This window comes from Muscardinus avellanarius, assembly GCF_963383645.1.
Source record: "Muscardinus avellanarius genome assembly, contig: SCAFFOLD_42, whole genome shotgun sequence".
NCBI classification, from domain to species: Eukaryota; Metazoa; Chordata; class Mammalia; order Rodentia; family Gliridae; genus Muscardinus; species Muscardinus avellanarius.
Window position 1 is genome coordinate 170959 of NW_027664489.1, and position 16212 is coordinate 187170.

The 16212-nt window shown below is 45.9% G+C and overlaps 1 protein-coding gene across 1 annotated transcript; it reads right to left on the minus strand.

Annotated features, from left to right (window-relative positions):
• Positions 1–300: 300 nt before the first annotated feature.
• On the minus strand, positions 301–15971 carry LOC308279574 (signal-regulatory protein beta-1-like; the record flags this gene model as incomplete). Its single annotated transcript, XM_080720089.1, has 5 exons — positions 301–410; positions 3263–3577; positions 4083–4403; positions 7942–8292; positions 15899–15971. The coding sequence occupies 5 exons, from the start codon at positions 15969–15971 to the stop codon at positions 301–303; spliced, it is 1170 nt and encodes a 389-aa protein (XP_080576215.1).
• Positions 15972–16212: the final 241 nt, after the last annotated feature.

Below are 16212 nucleotides of genomic sequence, written 5' to 3' on the forward strand. Positions count from 1 at the left end.
AGGGAGCTACCAGATGGGGGTCCCTCATTCTCCACCCTTGGCACCTCTTCTCCATGGATCCCTTGGGACTCCATTGATAAACATTGCAAACCCTTGATCTAGTCTCCTCTTGCAAAACTCACATACTTCCTGGGATCTGGGAAGCTCTCAGAGGTTCCAAGAGACTCCTGAGAGAGCTGAATGAGATGTGTTCCCTTGTCTAGATCCCACTGACTTTGTGGGACAGGTGAGCTGCCACTCCTGCTGGCCCTGTGCCTTTTGTGGGAACTTTTGTCTGTGCTCCCTCCTTCCAACTTACAGTCAGGCCTTCTGCTTCCTGTGGATGTAGATGCCAGAGACACCAACCATGAGTAGCACCTTGGGGCCAATGAACAGAGCCACCAGGAATGTAGCAAGGGTAGAGCGCTCTGCTGAAAAACCAAGGCACAGGAGAAGCCGTTAGAAGGGCCAAGCTAGCCCAGGCCTAGGGACCTACAATTGCCCCATCTGAGGCTACTGGGTCCATAAAATTGTGATGGTTTTGAACCTGTGACTAGTCCTGGTTGCCAAGGTAGAGCAGGGTGAAGAGGAGCCTCATTCCTATGCTAGGTTGTCCTCCTAGAGGGAAGGGGTGGACCTTGTATACACAGTGATACTTTGCTTAAATGATAGTGGTGGTTCCCTACTTGGTTCTCACAATCCTGTGTGGCAGAACTATTATCTCAATTTCAGTGGGGAAACTGAGGCCTACAGAGTTTAAAGAGCATCACAGGTTAGTGGAATTCAAACTCAGAGAAGCTCCTTACTGGTGTCCTATTCAGTCATCCCTGAGACAGTGTCCTTTGATCCAAAACAAGTCCAGCCTTTTGAGGACAAAAGAACAATTGTCAACAGGGCATGCAAGCGGAGTGAGGACAGGTTCATCGTGAGAGATTTTTAAGGCTGCTCTGCTTTGTACCAGGCACAAGCTGGATGCTCTGTATTCTCAGGAAGCTGGATAGCCTTCTCAGGGAATCAAATCCAACCTAATAAATCAGTGACGATAAAGTGCGCTAAGGAGTCAAGAGAATGGGTTCATGTCTGAGAAAAGCCTCAAATGCCATATAGCAGATCTCAACTCTAGAACAGTATCCTCTGAAATCACTCCTTAGGAAGAAGTAGACACCCTGTGTGGCTGCTAGGGGCCTATAGGGACCTATAGTGACTCTCTGGGACATGCTCTCAGTTGAAGAGAGAGCTGCACTGCTCACCCTTCTCCCAGGCTGGCCCTTCTGGTTCCAGTTTTATAGTGGCACCCAGGCCAGTCAAGAAAAAAGAAAATGTTCCAGATCAATAATATAAGACTCCTGCCTAAAAGAAAACTACAAGAAGAACAAAATAAACCCAAGTGAAGCAGAATAAAGAAAATAACAAGGTAGAAAAGTGAAATGGAAAACAAAAACAAGAGAAGATGGTTGAAACAAAGAGTTGATGCTTTGAAAAGATTTCAGTGAAATGAAAAATCTTCTGGGAAGACAGAAAAGACACATTCCCAACATTGAGATTGAAACAGGAGCCACTACTACAGAACATGCAGACATAAAAAGGATAATAAGGGGATATTAGGAGCAACTCTACATGCTCAAAGTTGACACCATAAATAAAATGGACCAAAAAATTCCTTAAAAAGCTCAACCTTCCACAATACACCTAATTATGAAATGAATAATATGAGTGGCCCTAAAGTGTAAAGAAAATTTATCATTTTAAATTTCTGAAAAGATTTCCTGTGGTTCAGATATTTCACACAAAAAATTTAGGTGTACAAAAATCAGTTATAAAGAGTTTAGAAAAAGTTGAATATATACTCCATGTTAGATGACTAAAGAAAATTAGTGTTAATTTTATTAACTGGGAGAATTGTATTGATTTTGAGGAAGACATCTCCTAACCATTTGACCATGCAGTTATGGAATCCATTTACACTGGGTATACACATCTGACTAAGCTATTAGTGTATGTGATTATGCAGCTTCTATATAACTCTTATTAAAGGGGAAATTTTCATCCACTTCCTATCATTACTCTTCCTGCAGGCCAGAACAGGAAAAAGTCAGTGTCCCAGTGCTGCCCAACAGATGAGGTTCACAACAAAGAGTTTGTTGGAAGGAATTTGGACCTTTAAAAAGTCTTGGGGAGTCAAAAGCTGCTCTTGGTGTTACATGAGAAGGAAATGACACATACTGGGTCCAAGAAAAGTGGGACTCTAGCCTACTGTGGGCCCTTGGGACAATGTTAAATGGAGGGGAACTTTCATTTAACGCAAAGTTGCTTTACAGGCTGGTGGTGGTCCTGCCCTTAGGACTCAGATTTGCCTTGACTAGTTTAGAGCGATCACCTGGTATAAGGGCATGAAGCCATCGATAACACCCCTCAATGCTCCCCATGCTTCTCTCTCTGTAAAACTTAACTCAAAGGGTTGTTGAAGCAAGAAAGGAGAGAATAAATAAAATGAAATTTGCATGTAGTAAGTATGCAATGAGGATTGTGGTTACTGTTGGCCTATTATCACAAATCAGGAGACAAGGGAGCCTCTGCTGTGACCACTTGTGGTCACCTGGGTGCCCGGTTCTAACTTATCTGCAAGTCCTCAGGGAGGCTTTTCTGGATTTTATCAGGTGCATGCCAGATTCTTCTGAGTGAGGATACAGATGTGTATGGAAAATATCTAAGTGGGTTGCAAAATGGACAGAGGGTACAATATTAAGGAGAAAGGTATGACCATGAGGTAAGAGAATGTAACAACTATTATGTGAAGTGGGCTGGAGGAGGGCACTGGGCCCAGATGGCCTTGTTTCTTCTTTAAAGAAACACGTTAAGAGACATACATAGGCCGGGCGTGGTGGCGCACGCTTGTAATCCCCGCGCTTGGGAGGCAGAGACAGGAGGATCGCGCAGGTTCGAAGCCAGGCGCGTGCGCTGGCTTAGGAGATCCTGTTTCCAAATAAAAATATAAAATAGGTCTGGGAGTGTAGCCCGGAGGTAGAAGGGCTTCCAGGAACCCCAGTACCACCAAAAAAAAAAAGAGAGAGAGAGAGACATACATAGATATGCACCATACTCTTGGCAGTGGGGAGGGAGATCTGGGATGGAGAAGCCAAATTTAAAACTCTGTTCTATATTTATAGGCCTCCAGATTAGTCTGTACTACACACAAATACTATTTTTCAGATTTAAAAATAAGACAAAATTTTAAAAGAGCCAGTCATCTGGAGTGGCGGTCCCACCAGGGTAGTGTCCATACCCTGCCGTGTTTGGTGGACAGAGATGTCGAGTGTTTGGTCTCTGGAGGTGGCGGGCTGGCCGTCGTGCTCCACGTGGCAAGTGAACACTGCATCTTCCCTGTGGACAGACAAGTCCACCAGGAGCCAGCTGGTCTGGCTGAACGTCCCATCTTTGTTCTCTGTGAGGATCGAGGTCATTTTTGTCTGGGACACGTTTCCATTCTCCAACCAGGTCAGCTGTAGGCTTGGGGGGTAGAAGTTCTCCACCTGGCAGGTGACGATCACCTGGTTCCCTGCCACTGAGGGCTGTTGGGTGACCTCTAAGGTGGGCGGAACTGAAACAGCACAGGCAGAAGCTGTGACCTGAGAGTATACACAGGCCATGGGGGAGGATCTGAGAATTGAGCTCCCACCCCACACAGCAGCATTAGTAGGACAGCGCGGTCATTGGGTGAGGGTTTGCACAGAAATTAATCCACCTGGCACATAGGGGCCTGGCTCAGTTCAGGTGCTCAAGGACTGTTAGAGTAATAATGAGTGAATCAACAAACCCAACTGGGCATGCAGTGGGAATTGCAACAAGTGTAGGAACATAATCTTGGCACATAGGGGCTTGGCTCTAGTCAATGAGCAAAAACGGCAGTTACTTTTGGTAAAATAAATCAAACCTCCCCTTTCCCCCTGTAAGCACAGTGCCAGTCACAGGGCAGGAATGCCATGTGGGGGTGTCTGCTGGGAATCAGATCCTAAGCCAATGGAGCTCCAGAGCCAAAGCCCCCATGCAGTTGCAGGCTGGGGGCCAGTGTGTACTGGGTAGGGGAGGGAGCTCTGGCCATCTACCTCGGATGGTGTCAGACAAGTTGGCGATCCCACGAAGAGGAGGGCCCCCGTTCAAGGTGACGTGGGCCACTTCACAGATGACCTGAGAGTGAATGTCCCCTGGGGCCAGCACCACCTTGGCTATGCTGAACACGTTGTAGGAAATGCTTTCTCCTGCTGGTTCCACTGTGGTCTGGAAGTCGGAGAGCTGTTTCCCATTTTTGAACCACTTCAGGGTGATGTTCCGGGGAAAGAAGCCATGGGACCTGCAGGTGAAGCTCACCATCTGCTCAGGGGCAGCCTTCGCCGCAGGGCCCAATACCACAGGGAGAGAGGGCTTGGCTACAAAGGAACATTTACAGACAAGAGGTATGATTGTGAAGAACATCAGTGACAACAAGCCAGTGCACTGAGATGAACCTCCGTAGACATTATCCCTACTATTATTAGTAGCAGTGTTAGTAGTATTACTATTACTATCAGTATTTATAAGCTGTGAATTGGCTTTAGGGCCTAGTACCACTGAGCCATGAACAAGACATTATTTCTTCATCCTCCTAATAATGCTGCAAGGGGTTCTTATCCTCTCGTGTCCCTACTCTGTGGTGTCCTTGTCTTGTCTCTTGCCCAGCCAGACAGAGAGCTGGAACAGCTGGGGTGGAAGTCCAGCTCAGCATTCTATGCTCCATGAGGGGATTCCACCAATATGGGCAGAGGAAAGAAATACTGTCCTGTCACACTCCTGGTTGGAGACTGGTCAGTTTCCTTCCCAGACACAGGAAGTTTTGAATGAGGCCCTGGAAGTGGCTCACACACAGCAGTTGCTTTTCAAGTAAGAACCAGCAAAGACCCTCAGCCCAGCTTTCTTCTGTCCAGAGCACCTCTGTGGTAGTTATGACGCTACTCCAGGCTTTTGCTTCTTTCCAGAAATATGTCCATATATCTAACCTGTGCCAAGTCCTGGATTTCAAAGGGAGAGGCTAAAGGGATGTTTTAGGAGCTTGCTCTGGGTCATGTTTGAGTTGGAAACAGACTGACCACCACTGAGGAAGCCAAAAGTACTTAAGTTCTTAATCCTTAATTACGAGAGACAGTGACCCAGGCCACTCAGCAGGCAGAAGTGTTGCCTGGTCCTGAAGCACCCAGGTGAGAGAGTCAGATGAAGGAGACAGTTGCTCTGTAGAAAGGTCCTAAAAAATGTCTCCAAAATGTTCATTAAAACCCAGCACCTGTTATAGTAACAGTTGCCAGGCAGCAAAAGTCTCAGATATTTGTATTTTAAAATACTTAACTTGCTCCCTAACGTCCATCCTCGTACTGGAGCACATGGAGGCTGTCACTTGAAGAAGTCACAGCGACCAGCACCAGCAGCCTGGACCTTCCTAAGGAGCCAGGGGCCACAGTGAGCGACTATTTCCCAAGAGCTGCTCAGTATCCTGATGCTGGCCTGACCCCTCGGAGCCCCTCAGCTCTGTCAGGGGGTCCTCATGTGAGCCCCTGGACGGCATGAGGCTGAGAGAGAGTGAGGCTGGCCAAGGGCATGCGGGGAGAGGGAGTGAGAGGGGAGAGCTCATTTCATCCCAGAAAACAGGCTGATTAACATCAGTTCATTATCCTCTGAGCCTCAGTTCCCCCTTCTGTAAAAAAAAAAAAAAGTGGATAAAACACCACCCTGGTAAATGATGGTGAAAGCAAAACACAGTGCCTAGCATACAGTAGGTGATTAGTACATAACTCTTATGACTACTACCAGTCCTACTTCTGAAACTCTGAATTTAATCTTTTTTTTTTTTTTTTTTTTGGTGGTACTGGGGGTGGAACCCAGAGGCTTTCTACCTCTGGTCTATATTCCCAGACCTTTTTTATATTTTATTTGGAAACAGGGTCTCACTAAGTTGCTGAGAGCCTCACTAAGTAGCTGAGGCTGGCTTCGAACCTGTGTGATCCTCCTGTCTCAGCCTCCCAAGCGCAAGGGTTACAAGCGTGCGCCACCATGCCCGGCTTCTGCATTTATTCTTTAGACAACCATTATGTTCCCGCAGCTGCCATGAATGAGAAACCCAGAATGAGAAAAGGAGCAGAACTCTCAAGTCAGGATGGCCCCTCCTTGCCTTAAAAGCCCCTCAGGAAGGAGCATGGCAGAGTGGCTTCAGATCATGGACCCCCTCAGACCAACTAAAGCAGAATTTCTTTGGTGGTGCCTGGGTCTGGGATTTTTCCAACTTACAGGTGATTTCAGTGAGCAGCTATGTGGACCCCACTAACTCACTCCAGCCCCAGTGAACCGTGAGGGCCAGAGAGGGAAAGTGACCCACTCAAGGTCACACAACCTCAGCATGACACAGCTCATATTACGGGAGATTTCCTACAAGCCAGATGCTGCTCGAAGCCCTTGCTGTGACTCCCCTTCTTCAGCCCCAGCTCGGCTCTTTATGGGATCATGCGCTTGTGTGGATGTCGAGGCCACTGTTTCGTGACTTGTTCCAAGTCACAGGCCAGAAAATGGCTGAGATGGAGTGGAACCCGTGCAGTCAAGATGTGTCCTTTGCTTCCTTGCTCCTGGCTCCTGATGTCCAGTATAAACCCTGATACCCCCAGGGCTGTGGGCATGAACTCTCTGAGCCCACAGAATACCTAAGGGAGAACCATATGGGGAAACTGAGGACCAGAGGGAAGCCAGGCCTCATCAGGACCGCACAGCCTCGGTACATGAGGTCCTCCTGCTTATGCTGCTTTAACAGCTCAAGTGTACAACTTTAATACCCACCAGCACAGGAATGTAAGATGTGTTGGGACATTTCCACAGAAAGAAATAGTCTACATTTGCTTAGTAATGAGGCAGCTGTATACATTCTGGTGTGGAATGTGGATATGAAATGAAGATGTCGCTAACATTTTTGAGACATTTTCCAATCACTGATTCAGGTTTTGATTGGAGGGTTCTAAGCCTGGGGCAAACTGAAGAAGAAAAGAAACTCTGGCTCGCCACTCAATGGTTTGACTAAGTAGCATATACTGAGCACCTACTGCCCCTCAGGCCTGGCCAGCAAGGAGCCTGGCCTGGAATCAGATCTGGGTTCTGGTCCTGGCCCTGCTCACTGGCCACATGACCGTGGAAAGTGCCCTCTCACATCTGGCCTCGGGCTCCCCCTGTATACACCGGGTAGGGAAAATGGAATGAATGTCCTTCATATGCTGGTAGTGTTGGACTTCAGAGTTAGCCAGAGGCCCCTAAAAGAGCATTAGGGTGCCCAAATGGGAAACCCTTAGTCATCCACATGGGGTCTGTCCCTGGGTGGTGATCCAGTTCTGCTCAGAGGCTTCAGAGCTATGAAAGTTGGCCCCTGCTACGCAAAGATTCTGTAGGGAGATACAGGGCAAAGGCCTGACCTCTTGGCAACTCCTCCATCCAGGGCTCCCATGCTTCCCAACATTCCTGAGCCTGTCAGAAATTTTTTAGGTGTGTTGTCTCTGAAAAGGAAATGGGTCAAACATGCCCTGCTTCGTTCCTGCCCAGGGCTGGTCCTCAAGGGAGAGACAGAAATGGAGTTTGGTGGGAGAGCTCTCCAAGTTGTGCTGTCCCTGCTGTTTTTATGGCACCCAGAGAGAAGCCTGGCACATAGGGGCCTCAGTGCTTGTGGTATAAAGAAAGCTTCTTGCCAAGTCACTCTCGCTGTCTGAGGCCGCCTCTGTGGAGCCAGAGTGGAACCTCCGGGGCACAACTCGGTCTCTGTGGGCTTCAGCCTCCCTGAACCATAGGGTGATGTCACATCAGGACCTGGGAAGCTCCACAGCACCTGCTCCAAGCTGCTCCCAGGGTGGAGGGCGAGGTCCTCTCCTGTCCTCACAGGTCAGGGGTGAGGGACCGGTCTGTACTCACCACGCACAGACAGCTCCGTGCCTGCTCCAGACAAAAATTCCGTGTCATCATTGCCCCCTTTCCGGAACTTCACACAGTAGTAGGTGCCGGCGTCTGCCACGCTGACGTTGCTGATGCGGATAGAAAAGTCCAGGTTGTTTCTCTTTGTGTAATCCGAGGCATTCGTGACCCGGGGGAAGTGGCCTCCTTTGAAATTGTAGACCATCTCTCGGGACTGCCCTTTTCCCCTGAACCACCGGATAGGCCCCAAGGGGTGCAGGGAGGTCACAGTGCAGTTCAGGGTGGCAACCTCAGAGGCGATGGACACAGACTTCTCCCGCTGGATCACCTGGAGCTCCTGCGCGGCTGCTCCTGGAGGAGACACAAAGCAGTTATGGCTCATCCTGCAGGATCCTGAGAGTGCTCTCACAGTTCACCAACAATGACTGGCGTCGACTCAGTGCACACAGTGGGACTAGAGCCCTGCACACGGCTTCTGTTTTCACACTCAACCCTCAGATGAGACTGTAACTCTAGACTGCAATACAAATGAGGAAACTGAGGCACAGAACGCTGGCTTAGCCACACAGGAGTGGACTGGAGCGCCAGGTTCTCTCTGGAGGTCCCGGGCTTCACCAATGTGATGCTCTTTGCTTTCTGGCCACATGGTTGTTATACTTCCTGGATCTTGGGGTTGGGTGGGGTCATGTGGCTTTGTGTACCTCTGAGTTGTGAACAGACGTGGTGGCTATTGTTAATGGGAGTGGATTAGACCATAGGTGTCTCTGTATCAGCTCTGTCTTCCACCAAGATTCACAAGACTCTTGTGGGCTTGCTCCATTAGGCTGGAGCCAGCGTATGTACACAATAATGAACACAGAGCTCAGTAAGATACAAACATTGTTTTAAGAGCATAGGCTGCTTTACCCACAGCATACTCACATTATGTTAATTTTCTAATGCTGTTGTGACATACTACTGCAATATTAGTGGTTTAACACAACAGAAATATATTACTTTATTTGGTGTCACCAGGCAACCACTCAGGGGTCATGAGACCTTTGCTTCTCCATGAGGCTTTGTCACTTGCCATCCACATCCCGTCACTTCCCATCCTCTCTTCACTCCACCCTCTGGCCTCCTTCTCATGGCTCCTTCCCTAGCTCTCACTCTTCTGCCTCCTTCTCATCAAAACCCTGTGAACTATTGATAATAGACAATAGACCATTCTGACAATAGACCCAGATTGTAAAACAACTCTCTTCAACATCATCAAAGGGTTAAAGAAAAATACTGACAAAGAACTGAAAACATTCAGGAACTCCACAAATAACAAAATGAGAATTCAACCAAGAGATATTGTGAAAGGAAGCTAATAGAAAACAGGAAGTTGAAAAGTACAATAACTGAGACATTCACTGGAGAAGTTTTACCACAGATTTGAGTTGTAGAAAAAATAATCAGAATACTTGAAGACAGAATCACTGAATTCACTGAAATGATTAAAAAAATAAAGATAAGAACCTCCAGGGCTTGCAAGATATTAGCAAGTGGAGCCAAGCATCCTTCATGAGAGTTCAAACATAGAAAAGAGAGATAAAAGGAGAAAAGGCAAAAGATCACTGGGAAAAAAAAATGTTCATTGGAATCCCAACTCTGATGAATTACATGAGTCTACACATCCAAGGTGCTGAACAAATTCCAAGTGGATAAACTCAAAGAGACCCACTGTATTCTAGTCATCAAAAGCTAAAGTAGGCCGGGCATGGTGGCTCACACTTGTAATCCCCACGCTTGGGAGGTGGAGACAGGAGGATCACGCAGGTTTGAAGCCAGCCACACTGGCTTAAGAGACTCTGTTTCCAAATAAAAAAGTATAAAAACAGGTCTGGGAGTGTAGCCAGGAAGTAGAAGGGTTTCCAGGAGCCCCAGGACCAAAAAAAAAAAAATCTAAAGTAGAAGAAATAATATGGACAGCAGCAAGAGACACACAATTCATCAGAGACAAGACAATGTCCATGAGATTGCTGGCTGAACTCTCATCACAAAAGATGGAGGCCAGAGATGTATTTAGAAGGAGAACATGATGTATTTAAAGTGCTAAAAGACAAAGTGGTGCATGCCTGTAATCCCAGTACTTGGGAAGCTGAGATAGGAGAAGCCCAGGTTCAATACCAACCTCAGCAACTCAACAAGACCCTCTTTCAAAATAAAAAATTAAAAGGGCTTGTGTTATATCAAGGACATAGAATGCCCCTGGGTTCTATCCTCGGTACCAAAATAAATAAATAAGGTATTAAAGTATGGTTAGGCACAAATTCTATTAATGTCAAAGCTCTCCTCCTAACATGATAGACAGAATATTCCAAGAAAAACAAAATCTGAGATCATTACTTTTATATGAATCTCGTAAGATATTCAAAGAATCCTTCAGATTAAAATGAAAGTAAGCTGAGAGTAAGTCAAATTCTTAGGAGAAAATAAAGAATTCCATCTCTGTGTTAAACCTCTGAGTCCCCTTCACATCCTACTTCAACTATGATCTAATGTCATTCAAACACACATAAGAAATCCCTCAAACCTTGCCCTATGAAATTCACTGACCCCCAGTAAAAGTACTTTTTTCTTTTAGGAGTCCACTCTCTCCCTATCCTTGTCCCCACTCACTTGAGACTTATCTCCATTTAAATTCTTGCTGCTATAATCCAAAAGACTGACCACATAACTTAGAGGAAGAAAGATTTATTTGCTCCCAGTTTTCTGGGTTGAGGAAATTCTGGGTTCAGTCCTGTGAGGTCAGGATCTTAAGCTCAGGGAATAGTGGCCAAAAGAGAGAGAGAGGGGAAGAGAGGGAGAGAGAGAGAGAGAGAGAGAGAGAGAGAGAGAGAGAGAGAGAGAGAATGAGAATGCATGAGAGATAACATGGCTCCACTATTATATCATGAAGTCACAAAGCAACAGAGAATAAACAGGGGGAGGAAGAAGGGTATCCCCAAGGCCACAGACCCAGGGACCCCTCCTTAACAACCAAACCCAGCTTTCAGCATTACTACCTTGTCTCTGAGAGGCTAGGGGGACATTCTAAATTTAAACCATTGCACAGCACTGCACCCCTGGCCTCCTTATACCTCATGGTCATCTCACAATGCAAAAGGTACTGCTACAGCATCTCATGCAGGCCTTGAGAAAAAGCTCAGCCAGGGGACATGCAAAGGCTGGAGTCCCCTGCGAGAAAAACTAGCCCTTCCCCCTTCAAAATAATTATTTTTAAATTATTTGAATATGTGTAATTAATATGTGGAATTTTATGTATATACATTATAACTAAAATAGATGGGCAGCAACATGTGAGAGACAGAGTCAGCAAAGAGCTTTTTTTCCCAAGGATAAAGTTTGGGTCAAAGATTTAAGTTCAAGCTGACCTTAGTTTGGGCCAACATATAAGATTAAGTTCAAGCTGGCCTTGTGATATGAGGCAAAGCATACTTTCTATGATTTATTAAATGTCTGGCACCCTGTCCTGAAATCTGTTAAAGACTTTTTCTTTCCTTGAAGTTTCTGCTTGCATGACTGTGGTTTTGTCTACTCTGCCAAGAAAAGAAAGTATAAATATTGTAACAAATCCTGAATAAAGTTGGAGAAGCTACCATCTGGTCTCGTGTGTCAGAGTCTTCTCTCACTCAACCTCAACTCTTCTCTCACCAACACACGACACCTGACTCCTGCTAGGGCTGGACCCTGGCAAGGTACTCGGTCCATTTCCAAGAGTTTCCATACTCTTAACAGTTTCAGATTCACTCAAAAGTTCAAAGTTAAAAGTCTCCTCTAAGACTCAAGGTAACATTTGGACTGTGACTATGAGCCCCTGTAAAAGCAAAAGCAAGTTACATGTATCCAAAGTAAAATAGCACAGAGCAAACATTTGTACTACAAAAGGGAGGAATGGGGCCATAGAAAAAGAAACAGAACCAAAGTAGCACAAATCCAGGAGGACAAGCATTTAATCCTGTAGTTCTGGCATCTGGGGCACATGGTGGTGAGATGGGATCTTCAAGGGGCCTTGGCAGCCCAACCTCTGTGGCTTGGTCTCTCTGCTTTGTTTTCTGCTCCCAAAATTCAATGTACAATTTTTAAAATATAGGCATCGATAATAATACAACTTAGATTCTTTGCTGTTTTGAAATTTTCTTTGCCAATTTTTGTTTGTTTGTTTGTTTGTTTGTTTGTTTGTTTTTCAGTCCTGGGGATGAAACTCAGGGCATTCTACCTCCAAGCTACAGCCCAGCCCTATTATTATCCTTTACTTTGAAATAGAGTCTCACTGCCAGGCGTGGTGGTGCACGCTTGTAATCCCCACACTTGAGAGGCTAAGACAGGAGAATCGCACAGGTTCGAAGCCAGCCTCAGCTACTTAGTGAGGCTCTCAGCAGTTTAGTGAGACCCTGTTTCCAAATAAAGTATAAAGTAGGTCTGGGAGTATAGCCCAGAGGTAGAAAATCTCTGGGTTCCACCCCAGTACCATAAAAAAAAAAAGAAATAGGGTTTCACTAAGTTGCAGAAGGCCTTACTAAGTAGCTGAGGCTGCCATGAACCACAATCCTTCTTTCTTAGCCTCCAAAATTGGAATTAAAAGCATGGGCCACCACGCCCGGATTATTTATTTATTTATTTATTTATTTATTTATGGTACTGGGGATTGTACCCAGAGGCATTCTACCTTTGAACTACACCCCAGCCCATTTTTTTTTTAATTTGGATACAGGATTTCACTAGGTTGATATGAGTTTCTACTTGCTGAGGCTGTCCTTAAACCCACAATCCTCCTGTCTCAGCCTCCCAAGTACTGAAATGACAGGGATTTGTCACTATGAGAAGATTCCTAGTCAACTTAATCAGTCCATCATTTACACGTTTGTCCTTGCACAAAGTTTCAGAACAGAGGCAAAAGCCAATAAGTTCTTTGCTAGACTGTAACACATGTGGCTGCTACTTCATTTTCCTATGAAGTCCTTATTGCCTTCCAAAAACTCTTGAAGACAGTCTCTACCATCTGCCTCTACACTGGAATTTTGGCCCTTTCAACTTCCTCTCACAAACCAGTTCCAAAGACTCACAAAATACCCAGTCAGGTTTAGATCTAGCAGGGACCCACTTTTCTGGTACCAATGTCTGTCTCAATCAACATTCTCACTGGGGTGTATTCATTCAAGTCACCTCTCCATGCCAGTCTGGTATGGAGCAGTACCTATCCTCTGTATTTCTATCTTTTTAATAAACCTCTTTTTTAAAAAAAAATATTCACTGCTATCATTAAAAAACACTGACCACATAACTTAGAGAAAGGAATATTTATTTGCTCACAGTTTTCTGGAGATTCTGGGTTCAGTCTATGTGAGGCCAGGGTCTGAAGTTCAATGCAGAGATAAAAACAAGGTGGCCAGAAGGCAAGGAAACAGCCAACTTCACATTTGTGGTTTAGTCTCTTTTTTGTTTTTATTTTTTGAAACAGAGTCTCATTGAGTTGCAAATGGGCCTCACTAAGTAGCTGAGGCTGTCCTCAAACCACAATCCTCAGGTCTCTGCCTTCTGAATGCTGGGATTACAAGCATGTGCCACCATGCCCAGCTTACATTTGTGGTTTAAAAAAATTATGGAGACAGGAATGATGGCACCTGCCTGGAATCTCAGTATTGCTTGGCCAAGACACAAGAATTGCAAGTTTGCTGCCAGCCTCCACAATGTAGCCAGGCACTTTGCAACTGAGTGCCTGTTTCAAAATTTTAAAATAGGGTTGAGGGTGCAACTCAGAGGTAGAATACCCCTGGTATTAATTGGTTTGTGATTTTCAGCGACATGAATCTTCTTTGAGCCAATCATGTAATGGCAGCTGCAGAATTTTCCCATTTAATTTCACTGCCTCAATGACTACTGTGTTTCTGGACACCTAGAGAAATACAAAAACATTCTACCCTACATACTGTGACCTAAAAACAGACATGAGTTTCCATGGCAAGGACACAAATCAGAGGACATACTCAGACATGAATCTGGCTGTAGTGACACCAGGAAAAAATCCTGAATTCCTTTATACTGCTCAGTGTCTCCTCAGGAAACAATCTCTGCACACCTTGTGTGAGACTCAGCCACTTCACACCATGTATAAGCCAAGTTGCCTTACAAAGGATGCCTTCTTTGATGCACAATGATGGTTTGGAACTTTAATCTGGAGAAGACTGGAGAAGGGAAACTACTAAGACAGAACTATAAATTAATCTTTGAGAGAGAAATGAAAGGAATGTAGGAGGGAAGAAAGAAGAGGACAAGAAACTGCAGAGGATCCTGGATGGACAAAAGTGGTTCCTGTTGTACTTCTATTACTCCCATACTTCCACCTCTGGAAGGGCCTTTCCCCTGACCTTGGACTTGTATGTCCACCTGCTCACTTGACAGGTTTCTTAGAGGAAAAGAAACCTCTCAGAGTTAACATGTCTGCAATGGACCTAGTGAGTCCCAAGCCTTGAGATCTCAAGGGAGGATTCAAGCTGGGCGTGGTGGCGCACGCTTGTAATCCCCGCGCTTGGGAGGCGGAGACAGGAGGATCACACAGGTTTGAAGCCAGCCGCGCGCGCTGGCTTAGGAGACCCTGTTTCTAAGTAAAAATATAAAATAGGTCTGGGAGTGCAGCCCGGAGGTAGAAGGGCTTCCAGGAACCCCAGTACCACACACACACAAAAAAAGGGAGGATTCTTATCCCTCCATGTGCTCAGGCCCCAAACCTCAAAGTATGTCTTTCCTATCTCAAGTCCTATCCATCAGGAACTCCTGTTGTGGCCTCGTCAGTATGTATCCAAACCTCTGACATCCTTCCCTTCTCTTTACTTAATCCTGGGAAAACCACTCTCTCTTGCTTGGATGCATGCATATTCTAGCAACATATTCTAGTTGCTTTTATCTTTCTTGCATTAGTCTAATTCAACCAAATGGTAGAATAATCATTTTAAAATTCATGTCAGTACATGTTACTTCTCCGCTCCAAGTCTTGTGATGGCTCCCCTTTCATGCAGAGTGAAAGCCAAAATACCTGACAATCAGAAGCCTACTAAGGAAGGACAGTGGCTAGTCTTCTCCAGAACCCCCTTCCCACCTTATATAGCCTCCATGTCAGACTTTAGCCATAGGGTCAGCTTTGCAGCCAAAAAAGGAGATGAGGGCAGGCAAGCCGTGGGGGAGGTGTGAGCAAAGGTCCCTAGACTGTGCCAAGAGAGGCCTCCAATCCTTCCTGTCCTGGGATGAAGGAAAGTAAAATCTACCTAGAAAGGTTAGGGGGGACAGGACGGTTTGGGAGTCTGTTCTGGAGTAAATTGTATGCCACATTAGTTGAGGATAGCAGCCCTACAGAATGAACAGAGACCCAGTGAAGAGGAAAATGTGCAACTTCCTAAAGAGGAAGAGGCAGAGTAAGAAAGTTAGTTAGAATCAGATTAATGAGAAGGAAGGAGCTGTGGGGACAGAGGACAAGATGAGGCCCCACCTAGGGAGGCTGATGGCTGAGCTTTCCCAGGAGTCCTGTGCCCAGCCGGCCCATGTGGAATCCAGGTCAGACTTTTCATCCTCAGCTGGTGAAGAGGCTGCCTCTAAGGTCTTTTGGTGATCTTGAAAAGGTTTTTCCCCTCTTGGGGAGTCAAGATTCACAAGGATCTAAATAATTATCCTTAGGAAAGGAATATTGTGGGCTGAAATACTATAAAATGTAATTATAGTTAATTGTCATCTAAAGCTCCATCTAATTTGATACCTTTACAAGCTGCAGGTGATGGATCCACAGAGACAGTGCTCAGGTTCCTGGCCCTGTGCCCTCAGATAACACCCTGTTCTTGACACATGTGGCAGGGAATAAATTTGTTTGAGTCCCTGCAAGTCCAGGAGCAGGACTGGCCCAGGGCCCAAGAAAGAGGATGTTCCCCTGGACAATGCTCACCTGCGATTCCCAGCATGAGAGGCAGCAGCAGCACAGGACAAGGACGCTCAGGCCAGGAGGCAGAGACAGCCATTGCAGAGACCTCACGACCTGCTCTATCTTGCATCTGTGCTGGGAGCTTCAGGCTGTGCTCAAGGAGAACAGAGAAGGCAGTGGCTGGGAGGGTTGTGAAAGATGTGAAGGAGAAGTTAAGCAGTGCAGGCAGTGCAGGAGGAGGAGTTTATCTGGGTTTGTTTTCAGAGTACACTGGATGGGTCTATTAGAGACAATGCTTCCTTCCCCTCTGTGGCCTGTGCTGCTTCCTGTTGGTCCCT